This window comes from Eptesicus fuscus, chromosome 18 (assembly GCF_027574615.1).
Source record: "Eptesicus fuscus isolate TK198812 chromosome 18, DD_ASM_mEF_20220401, whole genome shotgun sequence".
NCBI classification, from domain to species: Eukaryota; Metazoa; Chordata; class Mammalia; order Chiroptera; family Vespertilionidae; genus Eptesicus; species Eptesicus fuscus.
The window spans coordinates 12612707-12637618 of record NC_072490.1 but is presented as its reverse complement, the minus strand read 5'-3'; the positions used below and the strand labels follow the sequence as shown (position 1 = coordinate 12637618).

Genomic DNA, 24912 nt, shown 5'->3' with positions numbered 1-24912 from the left:
TTGAGGGTGGCGGTCGGTAGGCCAAACTATGAAGGTTGCTGATGTCTTTCCATCCCACTGCCCTTGGGAAGGGCAGTTTAGACAATCTCGCTCTTGTGAGAAAGTTAGAGCCTAGAAAATTATTAAAAACAGTGATGATTTTTTAAAATCACATTATATGTCTTATTTTGCGTATTCTTTACAGTTTTCATTCTCTATCCAATGGATGAGACTGTAACCACACCCAGTCATTCTGGGCTGCCTGTTCTAATGAGCTCTTGTTTTCCCAGGCCCGTGAGATTTCTGACATTGACTTAGCAAAGCAGAGCCCTTTCCCCAAGGACTGTCAGATCTCTCCAGCAAGTGGTCCTGATTAGCCATGAGCAGGCCCGGGGCCTTTCAGGAGCTAGAGGTTCACTCTCCCAAGGAAGGTTCTCTTTCAGAGACCTGGGGTCACATTAGGAAAAGCTTTTTTTTTTTTAAATTGATTTTTAGAGAGAGGGAAAGACCGAGAGAAATATCGATGTGAGAGAAACACAATGATTGGTTGCCTTCTGCACACGCCCCGACCAGGGCCCAGCAACCGAGGTACATGCCCCTGACCGGAATCAAACCCAGGACCCTTTGGTCCGCAGGCCGACACTCTATCCACTGAGCCAAACCGGCCTCGGCAGGAAAAATATTTTGAATCCAGGCCTTGCTTTGGGTCTGATGAGTTGTTCCCTCCCTGCCAAGGTCTGAGAAGTGACAGAATAGTCACTATTGCACACAAAGGACCGAAAACACCTTCAGGCCTGACTGCCAACAGCCGCCACGGCCCATGCCTGTCTCTAAAGGCCAGGCAAGGAGAAAGGAGGGAGGAGAAGGAGGCAGTGGAAAGAGTGAGGAGCCAGCCAGTGCAAGAGCAGACCCACGGCAGCGGGAGTTCCAACACCCGCTTCTAGAAGAAGCGGTGGCAGACACAGATTTTATTGATGTCGGCCCAAGAACTGTAGAGGACACAGTGGGAAAGTTTGGATTGAGGAGTGGCGACATGGGAATAAGACTTTGCGCGTTGACAGATGTCTTAGGTCTGGATCCCCTGAAGCAAAGCCTGTGAGAGAGGTGAGTAATCTCTGGTTGGGTGAGGAAGAGGGAGGAGGATGCGAGGAGGGGGCAGGAGCTCTGCAGACTCCCCTGAAATCCTGCTGCAGGGAGAGCTAGGCTTAGAGAGGTAGCTTTGACACAGCAAGTATTAAGACATTATTTTCAAGCTAATCTTTTTTTTTTTTTTTAAGCCATTGTGAATGTAACCTAGATATAAAATACATTAAACAACTATTTAGGGAAATATTTATTTATTTTAAATATCGCAGAAGCTTTGTGTTAATCGAACCCCTCCCCCAATTTTCATGAACATTAAGACATTTACTAGTCTCAAAACATGCAATAATGACAGCGTTTTAATCATTCGCTTTCTACATGCTTTTTAGATCCTCTAGCATTAATTTTAGATGACACCAAATCAATGGAAACCTAAACACTTATGTGTTGGGCTTATTCTGCAGTTCGTGTCTAGAAAATAATACACCTACGTGTATTAATATATTTGTAATAAATGTATTAATACACCTGTATTAATATGACCCATTTTGGGGTTGGTGTTACGTGAACGTTCTTGGATTATTACATATAGTTGGATAACACAATCCCAATGCTGAGACGGAGGTTATTTTACATAGTTAAACATAGAAAAGCTATCTTGTAATAGATTAGAAAAGAATCTAATTTATAAATATATACAGTCTCTGGCTTTTATTCTGTTGTGTTTTGCTTTGGCTACATGCAGAAGGCATTTCGTTCCTATTGTTCTAGGTTTCATCTGACACATAGGTAGGCATTCCATTTGGTCCCTTCAGGTCTTGGTTTTGCCCAATGTGGAGATGAAGGTCTTTCATTTTGCCGTGCTGCCTTTATAGCCACTTAGACTATTATTTTTCCAAAGCTTGTGCCGAAAAGAGGTGGCAGGGTAGAAAACACGTTGCAAGAATTCTTTTTATCCTCAGGTACAATACCACCACCAACTTTTCACTTGTAAAGCAGTTCAGGATCCCTCTTACGACACACAAAAACACTTGGACTCTTAGAGTCTCAAAATACAGGTATGCCTTCATCACTTTCTACCAGTGAGAACGATTTCTAAGAAGGTGATTCGTATTAGAAAAGTGTGATGTGTTTTGTTTCTGTGCCAATACCAGGAAGCCGCTGGAGATGGTATTGCAGGAGCTTCGGACGCTGCCTCAGTCACATGTTGACTTCCGTGCAAGACAAACCACAGGTGTGATTCATCTTCTGGCCTCTGGGCTTCAGTGCACCTCAAAGCTCATCATAAACCAAACGGTTCTCAAACTTGAGTTGCATTTAAATCGCCGGAGGGCTAGTTAAAACATAGAGCCAGGCCTACCCACAGGGTTTCCGCTTCCTGAGTCTGGGCTGGCACCAGAAAATTTGCAGCTCCAGCATGATTCCAGGAGAAGCTGATGCCTCTGGTCCGAGGACCATGCTCTGAGAACCGCCGTCATAAACAGTTCTTGCTGAGCCACCATAAGATGATCTGGACGCTATGAAACGGGCGGCTCTACAGCCAGATGAATCCATCCTGGGCTCATGCTGTTTCCATGGAGCTCACGATTGTCACAACAGAGTGAAGAACAGATGGGCACAGGTCATTTCACATTTTCAGTTCCTCTGTTTCTCCATCAAGTAGGTATCCACACCGGATATCCTAGTCCTTAGCCCTCTTAAAACTTTTCTCCCCTCCCATGTCACTCCCTTTTACTGGAGTTCAGAGAAATGGCTAATCCGGAGAGAGGAAACCAAGGACGGAGCTCTGTTAGTCCTGGCAAAAATTCTAAGACATTCCTAGGCACAGAGCGGTCAAGGACAACTATGCCATTTCCGAGAGGAAATAGTGCTTACCGGTACAAAGCTGAACTTATTTTTTAAAACACGATGGGCCGTCCCACAGAATGGAGGGAATAGACACGGATGTGTGTCCGGCCACTCCCCACCTTCCCCCTCCCCGTCTCCAACAAAATATCAGTCTTAATTCTCTCCAATTTCAACAAACAAAAGTCTCAGATCTTCCAGACTATGTCCTGGTTCTTAGCTCATTTGCCCTCAGCAACATCACATTAAAAGGAAATAATCCATTATTCTTCTATACCCCATTCCCAACCCTTAAATATCTGTATCCTAAGTGACACTGCTCTCAAATAGTCCATTTATTATGCCTATTGCAAAATTTCCAGGTCACGGAGGCAGCCATTTTGTTTCTTGAAGACAACAGTATGATGAAGCAGGAAGTGAGTTTTGATCTCGTGGTGGAATTGGGGACCCCAGCCCAGGTCTGGGGATGAGTGCGATTCATTCCAGGGCAGATGGCTGAGGAGATACCGACGTGTGTGATGACACCATCGAAGCTGTCCTGCCAGGTACCTCAGAGATACTTCTCAGCCTGGAAAACAAAGACCTGAGAGCAAAAGGCAAGCCCTAGTCCACCTGTTCCACGCTCTAGTGCACGATTGGTGTTTACCAATGTGAGGTGGCACCGTTCGTTTTCCTACCAGGTGGCTTTGGGAGCGCCCACGCTGAAGGTGGCTAGACCTTCTCCATCTCGATCTGCTGGTGGTAGTGCCGAGCCTGCCGCTGGCCGACGTTCAGCTTGTACACGGAGCTCTTGTGCTGGCACCTGCGGTAGCCCCACACGGCCGCCACGCCTGCCAGGAGCAGCAGCAGGCACAGGACGGTGACGATCGTGGCGATGATGGGGCCTCTGCTGAAGCTGGGACACTCGTCTCCTACACATGGCTCCATGGTTGGAAGGAGCTCCTCAGCTGCACCTGGACCAGGGCCTTCCTGTCCCAAGAAGTCCTCTGACAGCAGGTATGGGAAGTTATCCTGGACCTCGGGAGCCGTGGTTTCCATGGCAACCGGGGTGGCTGCCATGGTAGTTGAGGGAATGTGGTTGGGCGTCTTTGGGACAGCAGATGTTACTGTCTCCAGGGTAGAGCTGGTGAGGTCATAGGGTGAGGTGGCCACAGGAGACCTCTCTATGGCAAACCTCCAAGGGACAGTCGACTGGTACCTGGTCAAGCCACCATCTCCCTTACTGGGACCCTCGGTTTCAGACACACTCTTGGGTCTGAGAACAGAAGCTTCGGCATCTAGCGTTTGAGATGGAAGAACTGAACTGTGGGTCGTGTCCTCATTCGGTGTGAGGGTGGTACTCCTGGGCTTATTAACCTCCACAAGAACAGGCTGATGGGAAGTAAATACAGCACATTCTTCCAGCCCTACTGACCCATCCCCCTTGTCCCCATCTTCTTCCACTTCCTCCTCTTCTGCCTCTGTCTTCCTCCAAGCCCCATCGGTCACAGGGTAGCCGTCTAACCAGGACTCGTCGCTGCTGCTCACCATCGGGTCCCCTGCCTTGCTATCATTCCTGCCTACATATGGCCCCGAGGCTCCACCAGTGCTGCTATAGGTCACCTTGGTTTCAGGTTCACCTGGGGCCAACGTTATGCCACTCTGGTTGTCTCCAGCAGGAAGCTGCTTTTTGGTGTCATCATCCATCTCCTTTTCCAGCTCAAGCTTGTGGAAGGTCTGAGCAGGAAGCCAGAACAAGTACTTCCCTTTCAGTACCGATCCTGGCAGGCCTGTGGGAACGCTGCTCCCCGCGCTGGGCAAGCCTGTCGTTGGCACAAAGGCTGTGTCCTGGGCTATGTTTTCTCTCCCCGCAGAAATGGAGACCAGACGGTCCTGTTTTGGGGCCTCCTCAGGGGCTTCTCCTTGACCCCTGTCCTCCTCGGCCTCTGTCCGGGAATCCTCCATGAGCTCTCGGAATGACACAGACCTGTCATCAGGGAAATTATCTTCATAGTCAATATGTGCCTCAGCCTGATCTGGAAGGAAAGGGAGGGAAAACTGTGTTAGGTCCAAGGTCACAGAGCCCGAGTAGAACACGAGAAAGGGGACTAGAAAGGATAGGGACTGAAACAGATGAAATAAAACTGTCACTCACAGATGATATGACTGTGTACGACAGATTAACCCAAAGAATCTACATATAAAAGCTGTTACAATTAGTATGTGACTTTATCAAGAACACTGTGTCTATAGTCCATATAAAATATCAGTTGTACTTCTATATACCATTAATAAACAGAAAACAAAAATGTAAAAAGATGCCACTTGCCATAGCGTTAAAAAAAAGAAAATCAAACACCTAGGAATAAATCTAACAAAAGATGTGCAATATTTCTAATGGCACAAGATATCGCTGAGCAAAATTAAAGAAGACCTAAATAAATGAGGGGATGGACCATGTTCATGGAATGGAAGGCTCAAAGTGTTACCAAGTCTGTCCAAATTGATCTGTCTAGATTTAACACAATCCTAATAAATCTGAGACACTGACAAGCTGATATTAAAATTTATGGAAATGCAAAAGGCCAAGAGTAGACAAGGTATTCTTGAAAAAGAAGAGAAAAGCTGGAGGAGGTACACTACAAGGTCTCCAGGTTTACTATAAAACTGGAGTACTTTTTAGGACTGTGGTATTGGCCCAAAAATTGATAACAGGATTACATTAACATTATGAACTTCTTGTTCATCAAAGCCACCAGGAAGGCAGTCAAAGGGCAAGCCACAGAGTTGAAGATATTTGCAATACATATAATCCTCAAAGGTTCGTATCCAGAATGTATAAAGAGCTCCTACACACCTGTAATAAATGGACACAGAAACCTTCGCAACGTTGGCAAGATACTTGAATTGGCACAAAAAAGAAATCTAAACAGATGTTAAACATGTAAAGACGCTGAACCCCAATCGTAATAGAGAAATGCTAATTACAGCCATGATGAGATACCATTACATAGCCCCAGAATGGCCAAAATTCAGCAGGCTGACAAGGATGTGCAGCACCGTCGGTGGGAGGGGGAATTGGAACAACTGTTACGGAAAACTGGGCTGCTGAAACTGAACATGTGTGTGCTCTGTGGCACAGCAATTCCACTACTGAATATACACTCAACAGCAATGTGTGCACATGGGTGCCGAGAGACAGGCACCAGAATGTGCATGATAACCCAAACCTGGGAACAATTCAAATGTCCACCAGCTCCAGAACTGACACATACACCGTTGTAGAAGGGTGGGGCAAAAGTAGGTTTGCAGTTGTTTGTATGGAAACTAATACAAGAATACAAAACTCTGTTTTGCATACTCACCACTGCAAACCTACTTTTGCCCCACTCTTTTAAAAAAAAAAATGTATTTTATTGACCTTAGAGAGGAAGGAAGAGGGAGAGAGTGACAGAAACATCAACGATGAGAGAGAATCATTGATCGGCTGCCTCCTGCACGCTCCCCACCAGGGGATCAAGCCCACAACCCAGGCATATGCCCTTGGCCGGAATCAAACCCGGGACCCCTCAGTCCGCAGGCCGACGCTCTATCCATTGAGCCAAACCAGCTAGGGCTGCCCCACTCTTTATTCACACAATGAACATGAACCAACCACCACGCCGACAAGGACACGGATGACTCTCTCAGCCGCAATGTTGAACAGAAGAAGCCGGGCACAAAAGAACACACTCTGGGTGATTCTATTTACATAAAGTTCAAAAACAGACAAAACTACTCTATGATGTTAAAAGTCAGGATGGTGGTATAGGAGAGAGGGGTGATGGCTGAGTCTGGGCATAAGCAGGGCTTTGGGGTTACTGGCAGCGTTCGTTCTACTTCTTGACCTGGGTGGTGGCTAACATTCCTTGTTTCTTTTCTGGTAAGTTATTGATCATTCCCTTGTAATGTGTATGTTATAACTAAGTAAAAATGTGCCTTTTGATTTGCTCTTTTAAGACTACGCTGTGAAGTCTTCTGAATCCCCTGAGGAGGCATGAACGGAGGCCCCACAGTCAGGAGGCCCCGAAAGTGAGGCCAGTGGCTCAGGAAGGCTCAGGACGCTGTGTCCTCAGAAGAGAGCAGCCTGCTGGGCTTTCCCATTCTCCGTGGTCTTTACAGGTCAAGTTCTACAGGAAGACACACGTAACTATTACAACAGAAACCCTCCCTAGGATATTGGGATATAAGAAACATAGATGTGTCTTTGCCCCTGGTTCCTGGCATGAGGGCCCCTAAAACCCTTGGAATTTCCTGAGGGATAAGAGTGATAAGCACACCTTTTGTTATTCATAACAAGCTTCTTCACCATAGAGGAGTTTATGGTAATGAGGTGACTTAGTGGGCCCCTCGATAGCTTCAGGATGGTGGGGGGCTGGTTGTCAGAGGAACCAACCATGTGATGAGAGGGTTGGAACCATCAGCCCCCATTCCCTAACCTCCGGGGAGGAGGGAGGAGGAAGTAGGGAGGAGCTGGAGACTGCGCTCACTGCCAATGGCCGCGATTTCATCCATCATGCCTATGTAATGAAACTTCCATGGAAACCCAGAAACCACAGGGTTGGGAGAGCTCCAGGTTGGTGAATGCATCCATGTGCCAGGAGGGTGACTCACCCCAGCTTCACAGGGACAGGAGCTCCTGTGCTCCGGATCCTTCCAGAACTCTCCCTGTGCACCTCTTCCTCTGTATCCTTTCTAATAAGCTGGTCATTGTTCTGTGAGCCATGCTAGCAAATTATGGAGCCTGAGGAGGGGGTGGTGAGAACCCGCAATTTAGAGCCAGTCAGTCAGCAATATGGGAGGCCCCGGACTTGCAGTTGATGTCTGAAGTTGAGGGGAGCAGGGTCGGGGGGTGGGGGCAGTTTTGTGGGACTGAGCGCTTAACCCGTGGGGTTGGCACTAACTCTAGGTAGTGAGTGTTAGAATTCAATTCAGTTGTAGGACACCCGGCTACTGTCGGGAGACTCGGAGAACTGGTTGTTAGTGTGAGACCCCAACCTTCCCCCTCAGATGCACATGTTTGGTGGCAGAAGTGTTCTGTGGGCAGAAACAGGTCTTAGTTTTTCCCACTTCACTTTGCACCTTGGGAAGCAGAGAGTGTAAAGGGCTCTGGAACCAAGGTCTGGGGGGAATGCTGAGGCGTCGTGTGGCACGTTCCCCGGCTCGGGGACCGGATTCGTGGGCATTTGGCTTATTTCAAATGTCAGCAAAAGAATGTCCAGACCTATAGAAAAGTTTCACCAGGGGCTATCGGAGCCAAAATTTTGAGGGCATGCCCGGAAGCAACATCTCAACAGGCTGAGAAGATGGCCCGGAGAATGGCAGTTTTGCAGCTTATTTTACACTTTAGAATCAGAGGAGAAGGCTTAGAGAGGGTTACATGGAATCCATCGGTGGCAGATTAAGGAGGCTGGAGAATGCACAGCAGGGAAATTTCTAGAAATGGATAAGAAGTGAAATGGAGAAGCGCACCCTTAGTTAATAATTAACAGTCACTGCACGTAGAGATAGTATGCGGGGGGACAAGATAGCAGTGAGGGGTTCTGTGCTCTGGTGCCTGCTCTTGTGCCCTGAGGGGTCTAGAGAAGAAAACCACTCTGTCATTTCAAAGGTATGTTATCCTCGATGCATAAGAAATATGTACAGGGCTCACTTCAGGGCAAGACTGACTTTTGCTAAGGAAGCTGTGGGCCTGGGAGGGACTGCCCGCCATGACCTGCCCAGTTAGGGATTTATGATCAGAACATCCTGTGTGGTTGGTTACTTCTGGTCACTGAGCTTGTCAGGTTCCTTACACTAATAAGACTCCATGGTGCTTATTTGATGACTTGCAGAGTTATAATCAACATTTAAAATCCTTTCTAATCTGCTCCTGGAATTTAAGCCCGTTCACTTTACTTGTGTCCTCAGTCAAAAAAGAAACAGTGGCTAAAGAGCAAACACCTCTGATAAATGTAAAATGCATGTATGTTTTATGCTCAAAAAAAGCCCAGTTATCATTTTAGGAAACCCCTTCACCCCATGATGTCCTGTTCACAACCCCCAGACAAAAGCCACCGCAGATGGCTGGACCGTTCTTAGGTCTCATAGAATTCAAATGCGGGCCCCTGGGCTCGGTCAGGCTGCCCTCCTGTGCACTCACTGTGTGTCACTGCCTCTGTGCCATCACCATTCACCATCTGTGCCATCACCATCACTCGTTCTCTGTGCCACCACCATCCCAAGCACTGCATTCATCTTCTCCCTCTTCCAACAAACCTCACTTGAGTGCCCACTGTGTGTCTGCTGGGGCTCGGGATCACTGGTGAATAGGACAGACAGTCCCTGTCCCCATGGAACCTGTGGTACAGAACCCATGCCCTTGAGACTGTCAGGTGGAGTGGCAAAGCTTCGGTGTGCACAAGTTCTCACCCATCCTGCTGAGTAAACATTCGGTTTTGCATGGAAGCACCTCCCTTTCTTAAAAGCACAGCAAAAAATAAAACAAAAAGCCACTATGACAAAACTTTTCTCTAAGATTCACCAGTATTTATAGACAAGTCATCCTGAATCCAGATGGAGATTCAAAGCCACGACTTAAATCTTTGACTTTAAGATAATGTGGTTGGATTGTTTCATGTGCTTTCTCTGACTGGTTGTGATAGACCGGTTTAAAAAATGGCCACAATTCTCCGCTCTCCCCCACATTAAGTCCTTTTGTAATGTGATTGTGTAGCTCTGGACTTCAAGAAGTGGGGCCTGCCCTAGCCAGTTTGGCTCAGTGGATAGAGCGTCGGACTGTGGACTGAAGGATGCCGGGTTTGATTCTGGTCAAGGGCACATGCCCTGGTTGCAGGCTCGATCCCCAGTAGGGGGCGTGCAGGAGGCAGCTGATCAGTGATTCTCTCTCATCATTGATGTTTCTATCTCTCCCCCCCCTCTCCCTTCCTCTCTGAAATCAATAAAAATATATATTTTTAAAAGTGGGGCCTATTTTACCATTTCTTTTATCTGGATGTGTTTATGATATGATAATTCGATGAGCTCTATAACCTTCGATTTTTGAAAATTCTATATTTATGTTACTCTTAAAAATTTAGACAAATGATAAAAAACACACACTATGTTCCAGTAAAAACGGACACAGAATTTAGCTACTGAATGCTCAAGTTTAAAGGAATAATTTAACTGATAACCAGGCAGAAAAGGCAAATCATGAGCAAGAACAAAAATTAAATCAGGCGTGCCTATAATTTCTCCTCAGCATTCCATAGAAGACAGAAGAACAATGTCTGTAATCTTTGAAGGAAAGGAAATTCAACAATATTATACTTTGTTAAGATGTCATTCAATTATAAAGATAGTAGGCATTCATTTTTCTTAGGATGTTTGTACTTTGAAATGTTTCAAGAATCCACTGTGTGATACTGCCATGAAGCTGTAAACCAGTTGCTGCCAAATAAGAATTTAAATTGAGGAGCATACAGCATTTCACCAGGAAACACACTCTCTAGATGTGGCTACTACAAATGCTTCTATTACCTGTATCTTTTTAAAAAATATATGTTTTTATTGATTTCAGAGAGGAAGGGAGAGGGAGAGAGAGAGAGAGAAACATCAATGATGAGAGAGAATCACCGATTGGCTGCCTCCTGCATGCCCTCTACTGGGGATCAAGCCCACAACCTGGGCATGTGCCCTGACCAAAAGAATCAAACCCGGAACCTTTCAGTCTGCAGGCCAACACTCTATCCACTGAGCCAAACTGGCCAGGGCTATTACCTGTATCTTGATCAAAACCATTGCTTTGCTAATGAGCATCCTGAATATCTAAAATGGCTTTCTATTGGTGACCATAGTGGCCTGATAAGTACGATGATAACCACTAGAAATGGGCTGCCATGGGTAAAATGAAAGGTATTTATGATATGAGAATTGGCTAAGAATATTTCAGAGACACTTCTTACCTTTACACGGACAGGGTAATACCAAACTAGACCTTGATGCTTGACACATAGATCTTAAATGGTCTCATTTGGGAGGAACGTGTTACTCACCGGAACTATGGGGACAGCACCCATCTGTGCTGGCAGTGACCTGGCACTTGACACGCCACCCTGCTCTCACTGCACACCTGCCCAGCTCCCCTGCCCGGGGAACTCTGAGAACAAGGACATGCCCCTCTGCCTTGTGTTCCCAGCACACAGCCTGGTGCTTGGAACGTAACAGACACTCCAGACCTGTCTGCTGAATGAATAAATGAGTGAGTGAAGAGGTGCAGGAGTTTTGATACAGCTTGATTCAGTCTGGGAGTCCATCAGCCGGGGCATTATTTGCTTTGTGATAGTAGCAAAGAATAGTAAAGGACCCCTTAGTTCTAGTTTTGAACAGAATCCCTGCTTGCTAAATTCCTTCTCGCATGCCACCCATCCCATGAGCTTTAATATGTCAGAGTCAGAGGTACCTGGAGACTACAGGCAGGACATGAGCCATATTTTCCTCCCTCACGCAGGAAACATTGGCCTAACATACACTGAGTGGCCAGATTATTATGATCTCTGAACGCATAACAATCTGGCCACTCAGTGTATATCCTATAAATAAAAGGCTAATATGCAAATTGTCCCCTCGAACAGGAGTTCGACCAGCAGGCAGGCCGGCCAGCTGCTCATGTTCCCTCCTCCTGGCCAGGCTGGCCAGACCCCACCCATGCACGAATTCATGCACTGAGCCTCTAATATATATATATACTGAGTGGCCAGATTATTATTATGTGTTCAGAGATCATAATAATCTGGCCACTCAGTGTATAAGGTTAGAGCTGAGAATCTGGGAAGGTCAGCCCACTGGCTATGGGGAGGCCTGCCTCGACCTGGACCCTTACGGTCAGTCTGAGCTCAGGGTGTGTGTATGTTTGTCTGTCTGTTGCCTGAAAGTTTTGCCTCCACAGCTCCCTGAGCCAAAAGCATCTCTGGATGGCAGCCCTGGACCCCGAGCTAAGCTCTTCTGATCTCCCCAGGTTCACAAGTCAAGGTTCTGGCTCAGAAACAGGTTCTCACTCACTGTGTCAAGTTTTCCCCAAACCTCAAATGAAGACAAGGACACCGAGTGTTTAGAAATAGTCTGCTCATGAAAAAGTGTCCCAAGCCTGTTTTTCTCCTCCTGAGTGACAGTCAAGTTTGTGACTCACTGAATTTCAACCAACAATGGAACTCCATCCACCAGAAGCAGGAGCCCAGCTCCTGGCCAGCTGAGGTGCTTTTTCTCTCCGCTCCCCTGGCTTTCCTGGGTCCCCACTCTCCTTAATCCTCCAGCCATCCTTCCAGCCCTCCCCCCCCTCCTCTCTCTCTCCCTGAAACCTGTGAGAACACAACACGGGGCCTTGTGAGTTAGACCAACAGGTCCAGGAAATGTAAACTTCGTGGGTTCTCTTGGCAAAAACCAGGCCACTCCCTGTGTGTTTCTACCTTTAGGAAAACAGAGGACCACAGAGAGATAGAGCTCGGGGGAGAGGGGAGAAGGCTCACTTGTGCGTTGTTTATCCGGGCGTTCCAGGGTCAGGGGTGAAGTACACAAGGCCGGAGCCAGAAGCCTGGCAGGCTCCTGGGGCCATCATCTTTTCTCATGCTGTTGCATAGCTGGAAGCCCACACGGACCTTCTTTTTTTTTCTCTCTCTCCGGTCTTGGCTACACAGCCTTTAAAAATAGTAATTTTGAAAAAGACAACCAGACAAGCCAGAAATAACCACTGGCTCGATGAAGCTCTGAACAAATATGGCAATATTGACAAGGAAAGTCTGAATTCGGCTCCAGTCTCATGTCTTATTCTGTAAAGGAAGTCAAGTCCAAGAGATGAAGAAAAACAGAAACGGGAGGTAATTTAAGGAAACAAAAGGAAAGCTTTAGAAATGACAGAAAAAGCAGAGGAACTCTCTGAGGGAACAACCCGTGTGCAGGGCGAGCCGAGGTGTAGACGCCCCCGGCGGAAGCACAGACCCGATGCAGATGTTGGAGTGAGGCCTGCCTGGCTTTCTGTCTTGTGTCTGCTTCTCTCTGGCTGTGTGACGCAGGCAAATCACGGAACCGTCCCGTGCCTCAGTTTCCCCATCTGTACCTTGGAACAAGCCGTTTCTACTTGTGAAGATTAAAGGAGAAGTCAGCTGTGTAAGGCTCCTCTCCTAGAAAGGGGCACAGGAGGCCCGGGGAGGGTGGGGATGGTCTGTGTTGTGGCTGTGGTGGTGGTTCCCTGGGTTACACACCTGTGACAGCTCAGAGACTTCTATACTTTAAAATATATTTTATTGATTTTTCACAGAGAGGAAGGGAGAGGGATAGAAAGCTAGAAACATCGATGAGAGAGAAACATCAATCAGCTGCCTCCTGCACACCCCCTACTGGGGATGTGCCCGCAACCAAGGTACATGCCCTTGACCGGAATCGAACCTGGGACCCTTCAGTCCGCAGGCCAACGCTCTATCCACTGAGCCAAACCGGTTTTGGCGTCAGAGACTTCTATACTTTAAATGGGTACAGTCCACGGGGTGCCGATTACGCCTCAACAGAGCTGTTCAAGAACGGAACAGCAAAGTCCCAGGACAGAGATGGCCCGGCGCGTCTGGCCTGGTTGACGGCCACTCTTTTCTCGGGGCCTCACTGGGGAAGGTGCCCCGTTTCTACAGCTGCGACAGACCTATTTGCTGTTGAGCTCAGCGGCAGTGGGGCGGGTCGGGTGAGGTGTCACTCACTTTCCTGACATTACAGACTAGGAAGTGCAAACAGAAGCCATGGGGTTTGGGGTGGAAGATCTTAAAGGCCTTTCGGAGCCTTCGTCAGGGCGAGTTTTGAAGAAAGAACAGAGCAGATCACAGAGGAAGAGCCTATGAGTCTCTGACTCCTGGGCTGTCTGTCTTATGCTCCTGTTCTCTCCCACCCCAACCACTAAGACGGGATACAGAGCCTCCCCGCCGGCGCGGGGCAGAGGCCACGGGACCCCTGAGTTCAGGAGAGAGCAGGAGTGTTGAATCCACATGAGGCCAGGAGGGTGGCCCCGGGGGTAGTCAGGATGCCACGGGACCACGCCAGGTCCTTAGGAAGGTTGCAAGTGGGACTCCTGTGGGCACTGAGGCTGAGATTATGTGGCCACTTGGGATGCTGGGAGATCAGAGACTCGTCTTAGGGTGCACGCAGCCAGAGAGAAAACGCGGCCTTGCAGGTGGACATGGAACTCGGCAATAGTAAGACGCCCAAAGAAATCCACACACAGCGTGGAAGCCTGCTGCATCCACGCTTCAGGAGCAAAGCATCCGATGTTTTCTGTAATTAGAGCAGCAACCCATTCTAGTTAGATACTGAGAACACTGGAGAGGTACGACAGACATTCTGTGCTGCCCACCTGGGCGTGGACATCAAGACGATGCATGGATTTGGACCGGAGAATGGAAAACTAAATGGCTAGAATCAGACTCAGACTCTAGGAACCGAAGCTAGAGAAATACTAACCCAGAAAGGGGAGAAGTTGGCGGTTAAGTAAGTCCTCAGCCACTTAGGTTAATGGTCAAGGCTAAAAAAGTCCCACCTGAGGCTGGACCGTGATGTTGTGGTGGACATACAAGCCCGCGCTGTGTGGCTGAGGCCCCTCCTCCACAATCCACTCAACCACCACCCAGGTGTGGGTGCCCCTATGGGTTCAATCCCGCTCATCATTATTGAAGTCTAAATTTCAGCAAGCTCACTCAGGCAGGCTCCACCTGACGAATGGATTTTTGTAAACCCCGTGCTCCACGGAACTGATGGAGCAACTCAGTTCTCCACTGTAGTGGACGCTGTTGGTGTCCTGCCCACGTCCCCTCTCCCAGGTCAGTGCACGCTCCATGGTCAGCATGAGAGTGAAAGAACGAACATTCATTGAGCCCACGCCAGTTCCCAGGTCCTGTTCTAAGTGATGTACTTGCAGGAAGCCCCTGGGGGTGGCTCTAGGTGGAACACAGTATCCATGTTTTCATATGCGCACATTAAGGCTCCGGGAAGTCAAGGAAATTGTTCAGGGTCCCCTTCGCTTCCAAGCCTTCCCATTGTCATTGAAATAACCTTAAGTCTCTCTCCTCTTATAAAGGGAACAAAACAAACTCCCACGACCTCTTGGGGCCCTCGGTCCTCTTCCAGGTGTAATATTTGTCTCTTTCCTAGTTCTCTTCACGGACAGCAGACGTTCCAGAGTGGGTTGTCTGCCCTTGGCTGTCTTCCCTACTCTACCTGGTTCCCGTACTCACTGCAGTGCGGCCCGCTCCCCATACACTCACTGAAAGTACGAGGCCGCCTGGACCCTCTCTGTGAAGCCTAAGATGGCTGAGCACTTCTTCCGCCTGCCAACACACACTTCCTTTAAAAATGTTGCCCTAACCAGTTTGGCTCAGTGGATAGAGCGTCGGCCTGCGGACTCAAGGGTCCCAGGTTCGATTCTGGTCAGGGGCGTGTACCTTGGTTGCAGGCACGTCCCTAGTAGGGGGTGTGCAGGAGGCAGCTGATTGATGTTTCTCTCTCATCGATGTTTCTAACTCTCTCTCTGTAAAAAAAAATCAATAAAAATATATTTTTAAAAAATGTTGCCTTCTGCGACCCCTCCCCATCCTTCTACTTCATCATCTGCTGCTTTTCTGTCTCCTTTGAGGCAGCCGGTTGCTAGAGTTTTCTTTAGGGTTGGGGCACTCTTGCCCAACTTTGCATACACAGCAACGAGGACTCCGCCCAGCGAAGGGATGTAGGGTGAGTGAATGAAGGAACAGCCAATCGGCCGGTACCAGGAATGTTGTCATCCAAACCCAGGTGAGTCCAACTGCAAAGCCCTTGTTTGACCCACTCCCCCAAGGTGACTTTTCTCCAATTTCAAACAGTTCCCTAATCAAACAAGGTGATGTTCCCTGGAAAAATGCATGTAAAGTGGAGTGAAATACCTGGTGATGATATTCTTGTCACACACACACACACACACACACACACACACACACACACACACTTCTTATAATGACACGAAGACATTAACTGTTAAACCTACAGAGTTTTGAAAACTGTAACGGTCTGTATACTCAGCCAAGTGTAGAAACCAAGATTCCTGCCCAGCAGCTGAAAGCTCTAACAACTCCGCTTTGCAGTGAGAAAATAAACACCATTTCAGACACACAAAACCCGCATTTAGTTCTCGCTCTGCTGGGGCCAGTAAACATGTCATTTGGCTGGAAGGTGTGGCTCAGGGATGGTGTGGCCTCGGTGCCTGACCAGAAGAAAGCCAGCTCATGAGCCATCTTGGGGTGAGGATGGGTGCACTTTGAGGTGATGCAACAAACAGGAACTGGGGCTGGGCCTGCTGCCTGGTTTTCTGACACAGGTGAAGGATCAGAGCTGACGAGGAGCTCCTGCCTGCCACAAAGGAAAGTGCTAGAAGATGGCTCAACTCATGCTTCTAGAACTTGTCCCAGTCGGTATCCTTTTGTTACCGGTACGCAACAAGGCAAGTAGGTACACCGAGAGGAAGCTTCTAGAGGCTTTTTTTAAACAACATGACAGGCAAGTTTTATTCTTTTAATTTAAGCAAAAAATTGAGCTCGTATTTTGAATATCTTTGTTTAATTTAATTTTATATTATTTCATTTTTATTATTTCATTTTACTAAAGTATCAGTCTGCCAATGACTAGGAAAAAAAATGTAATGGTCCACAGAAAATATGAGAAGTAGCAAAGTAGACAATAATAATTTAAAAATTGCCCTAACCGGTTTGGCTCAGTGGATAGAGCGTCAGCCTGCGGACTGAAAGGTCCCAGGTTCGATTCCGGTCAAGGGCATGTACCTTGGTTGCGGGCACATCCCCAATAGGAGGTGTGCAGGAGGCAGCTGATCGATGTTTCTCTCTCATCGATGTTTCCTAACTCTCTATCCCTCTCCCTTCCTCTCTGTAAAAAATCAATAAAGTACATTTTAAAAAATATATTCATTAAGAGACACTCCAGAGGCAAAAGCCATGGGAGAGAATATTGGCAACTCATTCATTAAGAAGGTTTTATGTAAAAAAGAAACCCTACATTATGTGAATAACCAATTCAAATCAATCTGATCAGGTTTTGGAAGTTCAATGCCCATCAGAAGCCTTTTTAGTCTTACCTAAATATTTGGACTCACATGGCTGCCACAGCCTATGGGCCAGGTAGTAGCCCAAGGCTGAAGGACAGCGGCAGGCAATTCTTGTCATGGGGGGCAGTCCACACAGCTGTCCTGGAGGGATTCTCCCGGCTCCACCCCTGGCACCCCTGTGACTGCTCCAGGGCCAGGGAATAGGCCCTGCACGCATGGTTTCCAAACCCCGTGCCCCACAGAGCCAGTAGCTCTTGTCAGGGTCCCCACAAGGTCACACCCCGTGCCAAGAGCCACCGCACTCAGGGAAGCCACAGCCGGGGCACCTCTCCTGCATTCATGACAGTCCTCCCGACCCGGTCCTCCCATCAGGCCTCAGTTTACCATAAGGTTGTTACTTGGAATCCCAGCTGGCATCCCATCTGATCGGGTTCCCAGGGAAAATAAGCGAGAAAGTCAACCCAAGGTCAACCCTGTCCGTATGGAAGAAGAGAGGGCTTTATTCCCTGTTACCCCCGGCACCGAAGATGAGGAGCTCAGGTGTGGCTACCCTGCGCTGGAGATGCTGCAGGAACACCCCCGGGGCCATGCCCCCAGGTCCCGAACTCAGGGGAGCGGTCTGAACGTGCTCTGCTCGCCACGTCAGGGCAGGTGGAGGCCCGGCCCCAGGCGCTTACCTTTCCCGCAGGCCTGCACCAGGCCGTACCACTCCCCACAGCTGTTACACAGCAAGGTGAAGGCGCTCTCGCGGTGGCCCGTGACGTGGCCCGGGGCGCACACGTACAGCAGCTCGTCCCCCATCTCCAGGCCCGTGCGTCCCTGCAGGATGGTGTGTGGGAACGAAGGCGGGTCTCCACACGGCTTCTCTGCGGAGGAGGAATCACCGTTAGCGTCCCCAAACTATGCAGACCTTGTGCAGCTTGGGAGAAAACAAACTTAAAAGACAACTCTCCCCCTCCCTGGGATCACGGGGGAGGGGGGGGGCTGGTTCCCCTACATTCTGGCATCCCAGGGCCTGGCAGAAAGCCTGGCACAGACGAGGCACTCAAAAATATTTGTTGAATGAATAATTGTGCTTTTAAAATAGGTATGTTCTCAGTAACACATATATGTATTTTACTATTACAGGCAACATTCCCCTGTAATGTCCCCTTGAAAAGGAGGAACCCGAGACCAGCAAGCGCCCCCCAACACACACCCTTTTTTTATTGACTTCAGAGAGGAAGGGAGAGGGAGAGAGAGAGAAACATCAATGATGAGAGAGAATCATTGATCGGCTGCCTCCTGCACGCCCCACAATGGGGATCGAGACCACAACCCAGGCATGTGCCCTTGACCAGAATTGAACCCTGGACCTTTCAGTCCGCAGGCCGACGCTCTGTCCATGGAGCCAAACTGGCGAGGGCCAAGCTCCCCTTTTTGGCCTTATTTACGTAAGTGAGTAGGTTCTCCTTGTCAAAAGCTAAAATGTTACAGACTATAGGGTACTCTCTCGTCCTCCAACCTCAGCCCTGATGGCAACACTGGGATCAGTTGGTATATACAAACACATACTGACACAGACACATACAAACATACACACACACACACACACACACACACACACACAGGTGGATAGATAGATATAGTTGTGTGTGTGTGTGTGTGGTTTTTAACATAAATGGGATCATATATGTGTTACTGAGAATATACATTAAAAAAAAAAAAAAAACCACTATTAGAGCATTTTTAGGTTCCCAGCAAAATTGAACAGAAAGTACAGATGGTTCCTATGTCGTTACCCCTACACATGCACAGCCTCACCTGCTATCAACATCCCATACTGAGTGACACCTTTGTTACAATTGACGAACCTACACCAACACATTATTATCACCCAATAGCCAGCTTACATCTGGGTTCACTCTGTGGGGGAGCCTTACTCTTGGGTCTGAAGGTGGAGAAGAGTCCCCACCTGGCCCTGGAACTTCTTCCCATGCCTGCCCTCAAGCTGGCCCCAGAGTCAGTCTTGGGGGACACAGCCCATGCCTCCTGTGAACTTCCTGCCCTAGTTCTCCCTTGAGCTTTTTACTGGCGTGAATGCAAAAGAGACTTTGCAGTAAACCTGACAAGCTCAGGGGGAGCTCACGTGGCAGGCCTTACAAACTCGGTGACCAAAAGTAACCACACAGGATGTTCTGATCCTAAATCCCTCACTGGGCAGGCCGTGGAGGGCAGTCACGTGCCAGGCCCCCAGCTTCCTCAGCAAAGGCCAGTCTTGACCTTAAGTGAGCCCTGTCCATTGTTCTTCTGCATCCAGGATAACATACCTTTGAAATGTCAAATAGTTTTCTTTTCTAGGCCCCTCTGAGGCGCAGCCACAGGCCTCAGAGCACAAGGCCACCAGGTCACAGAGCCCCTCAGTGTTCGCATGTTCCCTGCATGCCATCTCTGTGTGCTGTAAATGTTCATTATTAACCATGCTGAACCCTCCAATGTGAAAGAAGTATGTGTTTCTCCATTCTGCTTTTTATCCACTTCTAGAGATTTCCCCGGCTGGCTTTCTCCTGCCCTCTTAATCTACCACTGAGGAATTTCACGTGACTCCCTTTCTGTCTCCTCCTTTGATTCTAATGTGTAAAATAAGCTGCTATTCTCCACTGAGATCTTGCTTTGCGGCATATCCTCAAAACTTTGGCTCAAATAAACTCTTATAAACGTTTCTATAGGATGGATATTCTTTCATCGACACTAGTGTATATATTTTTAAATTTTTGTTTTCTTCCTGGAAACAAGCCTCTTAGAAACGAATGTAGACTGGTTTGTAGTAAAACCTGTGAATTGCTTTTGAGAAATCTGTGGCTGGTCGTGAGGCAGCCACGAAGGGACTCACCCCAGGCTCCAGCCAGTGAGGGAATCCAGAAGTGGGGAGGGGAGGCCCAAGCCCTCCTCCTTCCACATCAGCGGGAGCTGCCACGCCCGGCTCAGGCGAGACCCTCGGGCTCAGAGATCCAGAGGACAGATCTAAACACAGCCCCATCATGTGAAATGACAGGTTCGTTGATGTTAATTGAGGGAAGAGGTTAATGGTTACAGAGTTGGGGGCCTGAGCCAACCAGGTCAGACTTTCAGCCCCAAAGCGGCCAGTGGGCATTCTCTAGTAGTTACAGATAAAAACAATACCATTTAAAATATAAAAAAATATCTTAGTGGGTAAGCTTCCAATCCCCCCTCCCACCCTCCGCCAATAAGCATGATGTCAGCTGTAGTTCTTGTTTGTTTGTTTTGGTAAATATTCTTTATCAAGTTGAAGAAGTTGATAACTTCTATTCCTAGTTGGCTGTTTTATCATAACAGATGTTGGATTTTGTCAAATGCTTTTTCTGTATCGATCAATCTACTCATGTGCTTCTTCCTCCTTAGCCCGTTTATGTGATGAATTACATTAATTGATTTTTTAAATGTTAAACCAGCCTTGCACACCTGGGATAAGTCCCACTCGGTTGTGGTCTGTACGTCTCTTTTTATATTGTTGGATTCAAATTGCTAATATTTTGTTGAAGATTTTTGTATCTATGCTAACTTGTATTGGTCTATAGTTTTCTTATAATGTCTTTCTCTCACTTTGAGCTTAGGGTGATGCTGGCCTCATAGAATGAGTTAGGAAGTATTCCCTCTGCTTCCAATTTCTGGAAGAGATTGTAGAGAAATGGTGTAATTTCTTCCTTAAATATTTGGTAAAATTCACCAGTGAACTCATTCTGTCTTAGAAGGTTATTAATTATTGATTCAATGTCTTTCCTTACAGGCTAGACCAGAAACTCAAAGTCATTTTCCCTCTAATATTTTAGCGGCCTTTCCACATTAGAACTACAAACTACCTCAGTCTTTTGAAAGGCTACATTATCACACGCTATTATTTAATCATTACACTGACATTTATGCTGGTTCCAAGTTTTCACTGTTATAAACAATGCTACAATGGGCAGCTCAGATGGGCATTTTTGTACATATCTTATTTCATTAGAAAAAAACTTCTAGAAGTGGAATTGCTGCATCAAAGTGATGCACTGAGACCTTTTTCAAAAAAGGAAATAATATTAAGTTCAAATTTCCTCTTCTAGTTTTTATCTGTTGGGAAGGAAAGCCTTTAGTCCTTATGCAGTCAAGTTACCTAAGCAGCATATTGCTTGAAGGAAGATATGCTAAGAAAGGATGAAAATAGAAAACGGGACTCGTGCTTCAAGCCACCTGATTGGCCTCACAGCTTGTGGTTCGGGTGGCATTTTCTCAGAGAGCCATTGCTCTGCATGCTCTTTAACTGGAGAGACTTTGAATGAAGAAGGGTGTGGTTGTGCTTTAGGAAGTCAGCACAGAATGTTGTGTTTTAACCAAAACTGCCTTGACTGTCGCCCAGGAGATCAGCTATTTATCCCCTCCACGTGGCAAGGAGGAACAGGCAGCCACGTGAACCTTGCCACAAAGCCGGGGGCACCCTCACTGAGCAGAGATGCAGGGCATTCTGAGAAGAGTGGACCAAGGTCAAGAGCCTCAGTCAAATAAGTTTGAGCCAAAGGCCAGCTGGTGTCTCCGGGCAAAAGGCTCTGTCTCTCCAACATCCCCGGCCACCTCCAGCTCACGTTGGACGTCCCAGTCTTTTCTCCTCGTACCAGATCCAGCGTAGGGAACGGTAAGCTCTTCACCAAACACTCACCCTCAAAGGACTAGTACATACTTCCACCCCCCACCAGCTCTTTGGAAGGAAAAGCCAGGCGCAGGGTAACAGAGTCAAGGAGAACTGGCCAAATCTGCACCTTCTCAGGCTCCTGGGACCTTCTCCCTCAGATGTCACTTCCAGGATGGCAGGGGCTAGATTCTGGCTCAGAAAAACCACAGCAATGCTCCTGAGTCTGGCCACACACACCCTATGTTTCTGGATTTCCCACAAATGCCGGAGACAGGAAACACGCTGCTTCTTCGGTGGTGTGACTTCAGACGCTCCAAGATACCAATTCCATGCCTTAGCCCCGTGGTTGGCAAACTGCTGCTCGCGAGCCACTTGCGGCTCTTTGGCCCCTTGAGTGTGGCTCTTCCACAAAATACCACGGCCTGGGAGAGTCTATTTTGAAGAAGTGGCGTTAGGAGAAGTTTACGTTTAAAAAATGTGGCTCTCAAAAGAAATTTCAATCGTTGTCCTGTTGATATTTGGCTCTGTTGACTAATGAGTTTGCCGACCACTGCCTTAACCCAACCACCCAGAGTGCCAAAACCACCACCCAAGGCCAGGTGCAACTTGAATTAGTTCCTTTCAGGAACCTTCCCACCTTTAACCTCACGAGGGAGCTGTGGAAAACAGCTGACTCTATACCGGGGCCTATTCTCCTGTTTAGGAAAACTTGCATTTGAGCCCTTTTCACCGCTATAGTCAGTTATTCCACAGATAGTGATTGGAGTTTGTGGTGTCTCAAGAGCTGGGTTTCAGCGGAAAGAGCAATCTCTATTATATTCCCTTTCAAGGAATGAGATTTTTATAAGAGATCTTATCTCTCATTTTAATATATATATTAAATTTTATAAGTTCTCTCTCTCTATATATATCGATTTCAGAGAAGTAGGGAGAGGGAGAGAAAGAAACTTCAATGATGAGAGAGAATCATCGATTGGCTGCCTCCTACTGGGGAATCGAGCCCACAACTCAGGCATGTGCCCTGATCCGGAATGGAGCCATGACCTCCTGGTTCATAGGTCGAGCTTGACCACTGAACGACACCAGCTGAGCAAAGCTCTTGTCTTTCAAACAAATAGTATTAATGAACAATGACTCATTTTTCATTTTTATTTTTTGTGCTTCCAAGACCTTTATTTGGTCTTCCGCGCTCTGAGGCCTGCATCACAGGCCGTGCCTTCTCTGCCTGCAGCTGCATTACGTCGCCATCTCTGAGCTCGTCCCCGCTCGCAGGGTCCACCATGTCCTCCCGCATCAACCTCTCCGCGCCCTCAAGGTGACCACGCCCCAGAGGTCCCGCAGCGCGGCGCAGGGCGGGGCCGCTCGGACGCCCGGTCAGGTGCCCACGTGGCGTTCCCGGCGCGAGGTGAGCCCACGTGGCCCACGGAGCCCCTCCGAGTGGGAAACGCGCAGGCGTCGGGTCGGACGTGCGCAGAGGCTTCCCTCGGTGCGCCCCGGCTCCTCCCGCTCAGTGGCTTGTCCTCGGGGGTCAGCGACGGGATCCAGAAGCTGGGCCCGGGCTGGGCAGCATCTGGGCCGGTCCCCGAACAAGTCTGGGGCGCGAAGGCGCGGAGGGCCCCGCTCAGCATGGCCGCCTCCTTCGCCAGGAAGCCCCGCGCCTGGTCCTGCGCTGCAGCTCTTCGTGCTCCTCCCGCCGGGCGCCCGCCGCTTCTGCAGGCCTTCGTCTGCCGGCATCTTCTCTCCTGGTGCAGAATGGCCTCCGGGATTGCCTCGCGCGCACACAGGTAGCCATCCGGGGTGACGGCGGGGTCATGGCCGGGCTGCAGAGGCAGCGGCAGTCCGAGGGCTTGGCGGCATCCGGCTCAGTGCAGGGCTCTGCGTCTGCCACGTGAGGCCGCCGTGCCTGGCCTCCTCCTCCTCCTCTTGGTAAGTCATCCTGGAAAGAGACCTGAAGTTCGCCTGCGGAAGCGGGTGTCGGCCGGGGTGTGCCTTCGGAGTCAGCAGGAGGTGGTGGGAGGAGTTATCTGAAATCTCCCCACCGGCTCCTTTTCCTTTGACTCCTTGTTCCTTCCCTGATTCGCAGACTTGTCTCGTTTTCCATTTAAGTGGGGACACTTGCTTGCCATTCAGATCTTCTGAGAGCCAGTTCCCACAGAGTTTAGAACACATATGAAAGTTGATGCTTTCATTTTTGAGAACGTTTAAGACTTCCACCATGATTTTTGAAGTTCTCAAGAGGAGCCCGCCACCCCCATTATCATTCCACACACCAAGGATGGAGAGATTCCAACACAGAGCTCCTCCTTCCCTACGCTATTTGAAGAAGCCGACTTTTGTGACCCCCCCGCCCAGCTCCACCTTACTCCACCCAGCACGCACCAGCATTGTCTTCCCCATTCCACCCAAGGTTATTTGTTCTCAAACTCTCTCTCGCTTCCCAAAATATATATATATATGGTTTATTGAGTTCAGAAGGATGTGTAACACACATTCTGCTGTGTGTTTAAAAATATATATATATGGTTTATTGATTTCAGAGAGGAAGGGAGAGGGAGAGAGAGAGAAACATCAATGATGAGAGTCATTGATCGGCTGCCTCCTGCATGCCCCCTACTGGGGATGGAGCCCACAACTGGGGCATGTGCCCTGACTGGGAATTGAACCGTGACCTCCTGGTTCATAGGTCTATGCTCAACCACTGAGCCACCGTGGCCGGGCACTCTGCTGTGTTTTTGAGTTTGAATCATTAGGTCAAGGTTAGGGCCTTAAGAATTTGCATTTATAATAAGTTCCCAGGTGATGTGAATAGTATTGGAGGACGAATGCTCTAGATAACTATCACACCCTCAAAAAAGCAGGCCGAGTTAATATATGGTGACGGCGGGCAAAACAGAAATTGCCTCTGGCTCTGCTGGCATGGGGAGAGGAGAGCACTTGTGGAAAAGGGGTCCCGGGAACCATCTGGGGTGAAGGAAATGTTCTACATCTTGACTAATTATGAGTGATTTCCACTTTATACTTGCTATAACAATGGCCGAATGTTCCTGTTTATAATTAGGAAATACATTAAAATATAAAGTGGAGCCCTAGCTGGTTTGGCTCAGTGGATAGAGCGTCGGCCTGCGGACTCAAGAGTCCCAGGTTCGATTCTGGTCAAGGGCATGTACCTTGGTTGCGGGCACTTACCCAGTAGGGAGTGTGCAGGAGGCAGCTGATCGAT

General features: G+C 48.4%; 2 protein-coding genes across 2 annotated transcripts in view; one reads left to right on the top strand and one right to left on the bottom strand.

Annotated features, from left to right (window-relative positions):
* Window positions 1-24912, top strand: part of CRTAP (cartilage associated protein) — a 209038-nt gene that overhangs the window by 22116 nt on the left and 162010 nt on the right. The gene's annotated exons all lie outside the window — the stretch shown is intronic.
* SUSD5 (sushi domain containing 5) overlaps window positions 3619-24912 on the bottom strand; it is a 36849-nt gene continuing 15555 nt past the window's right edge. Inside the window, exons 4-5 of the mRNA XM_008156890.3 lie at window positions 17704-17892; window positions 3619-4922 (exon numbers count right to left, since the gene is read on the bottom strand). Of these exons, the coding sequence (XP_008155112.3) occupies window positions 3619-4922; window positions 17704-17892 (1493 nt within the window). The remainder of the gene's footprint in view (window positions 4923-17703; window positions 17893-24912) is intronic.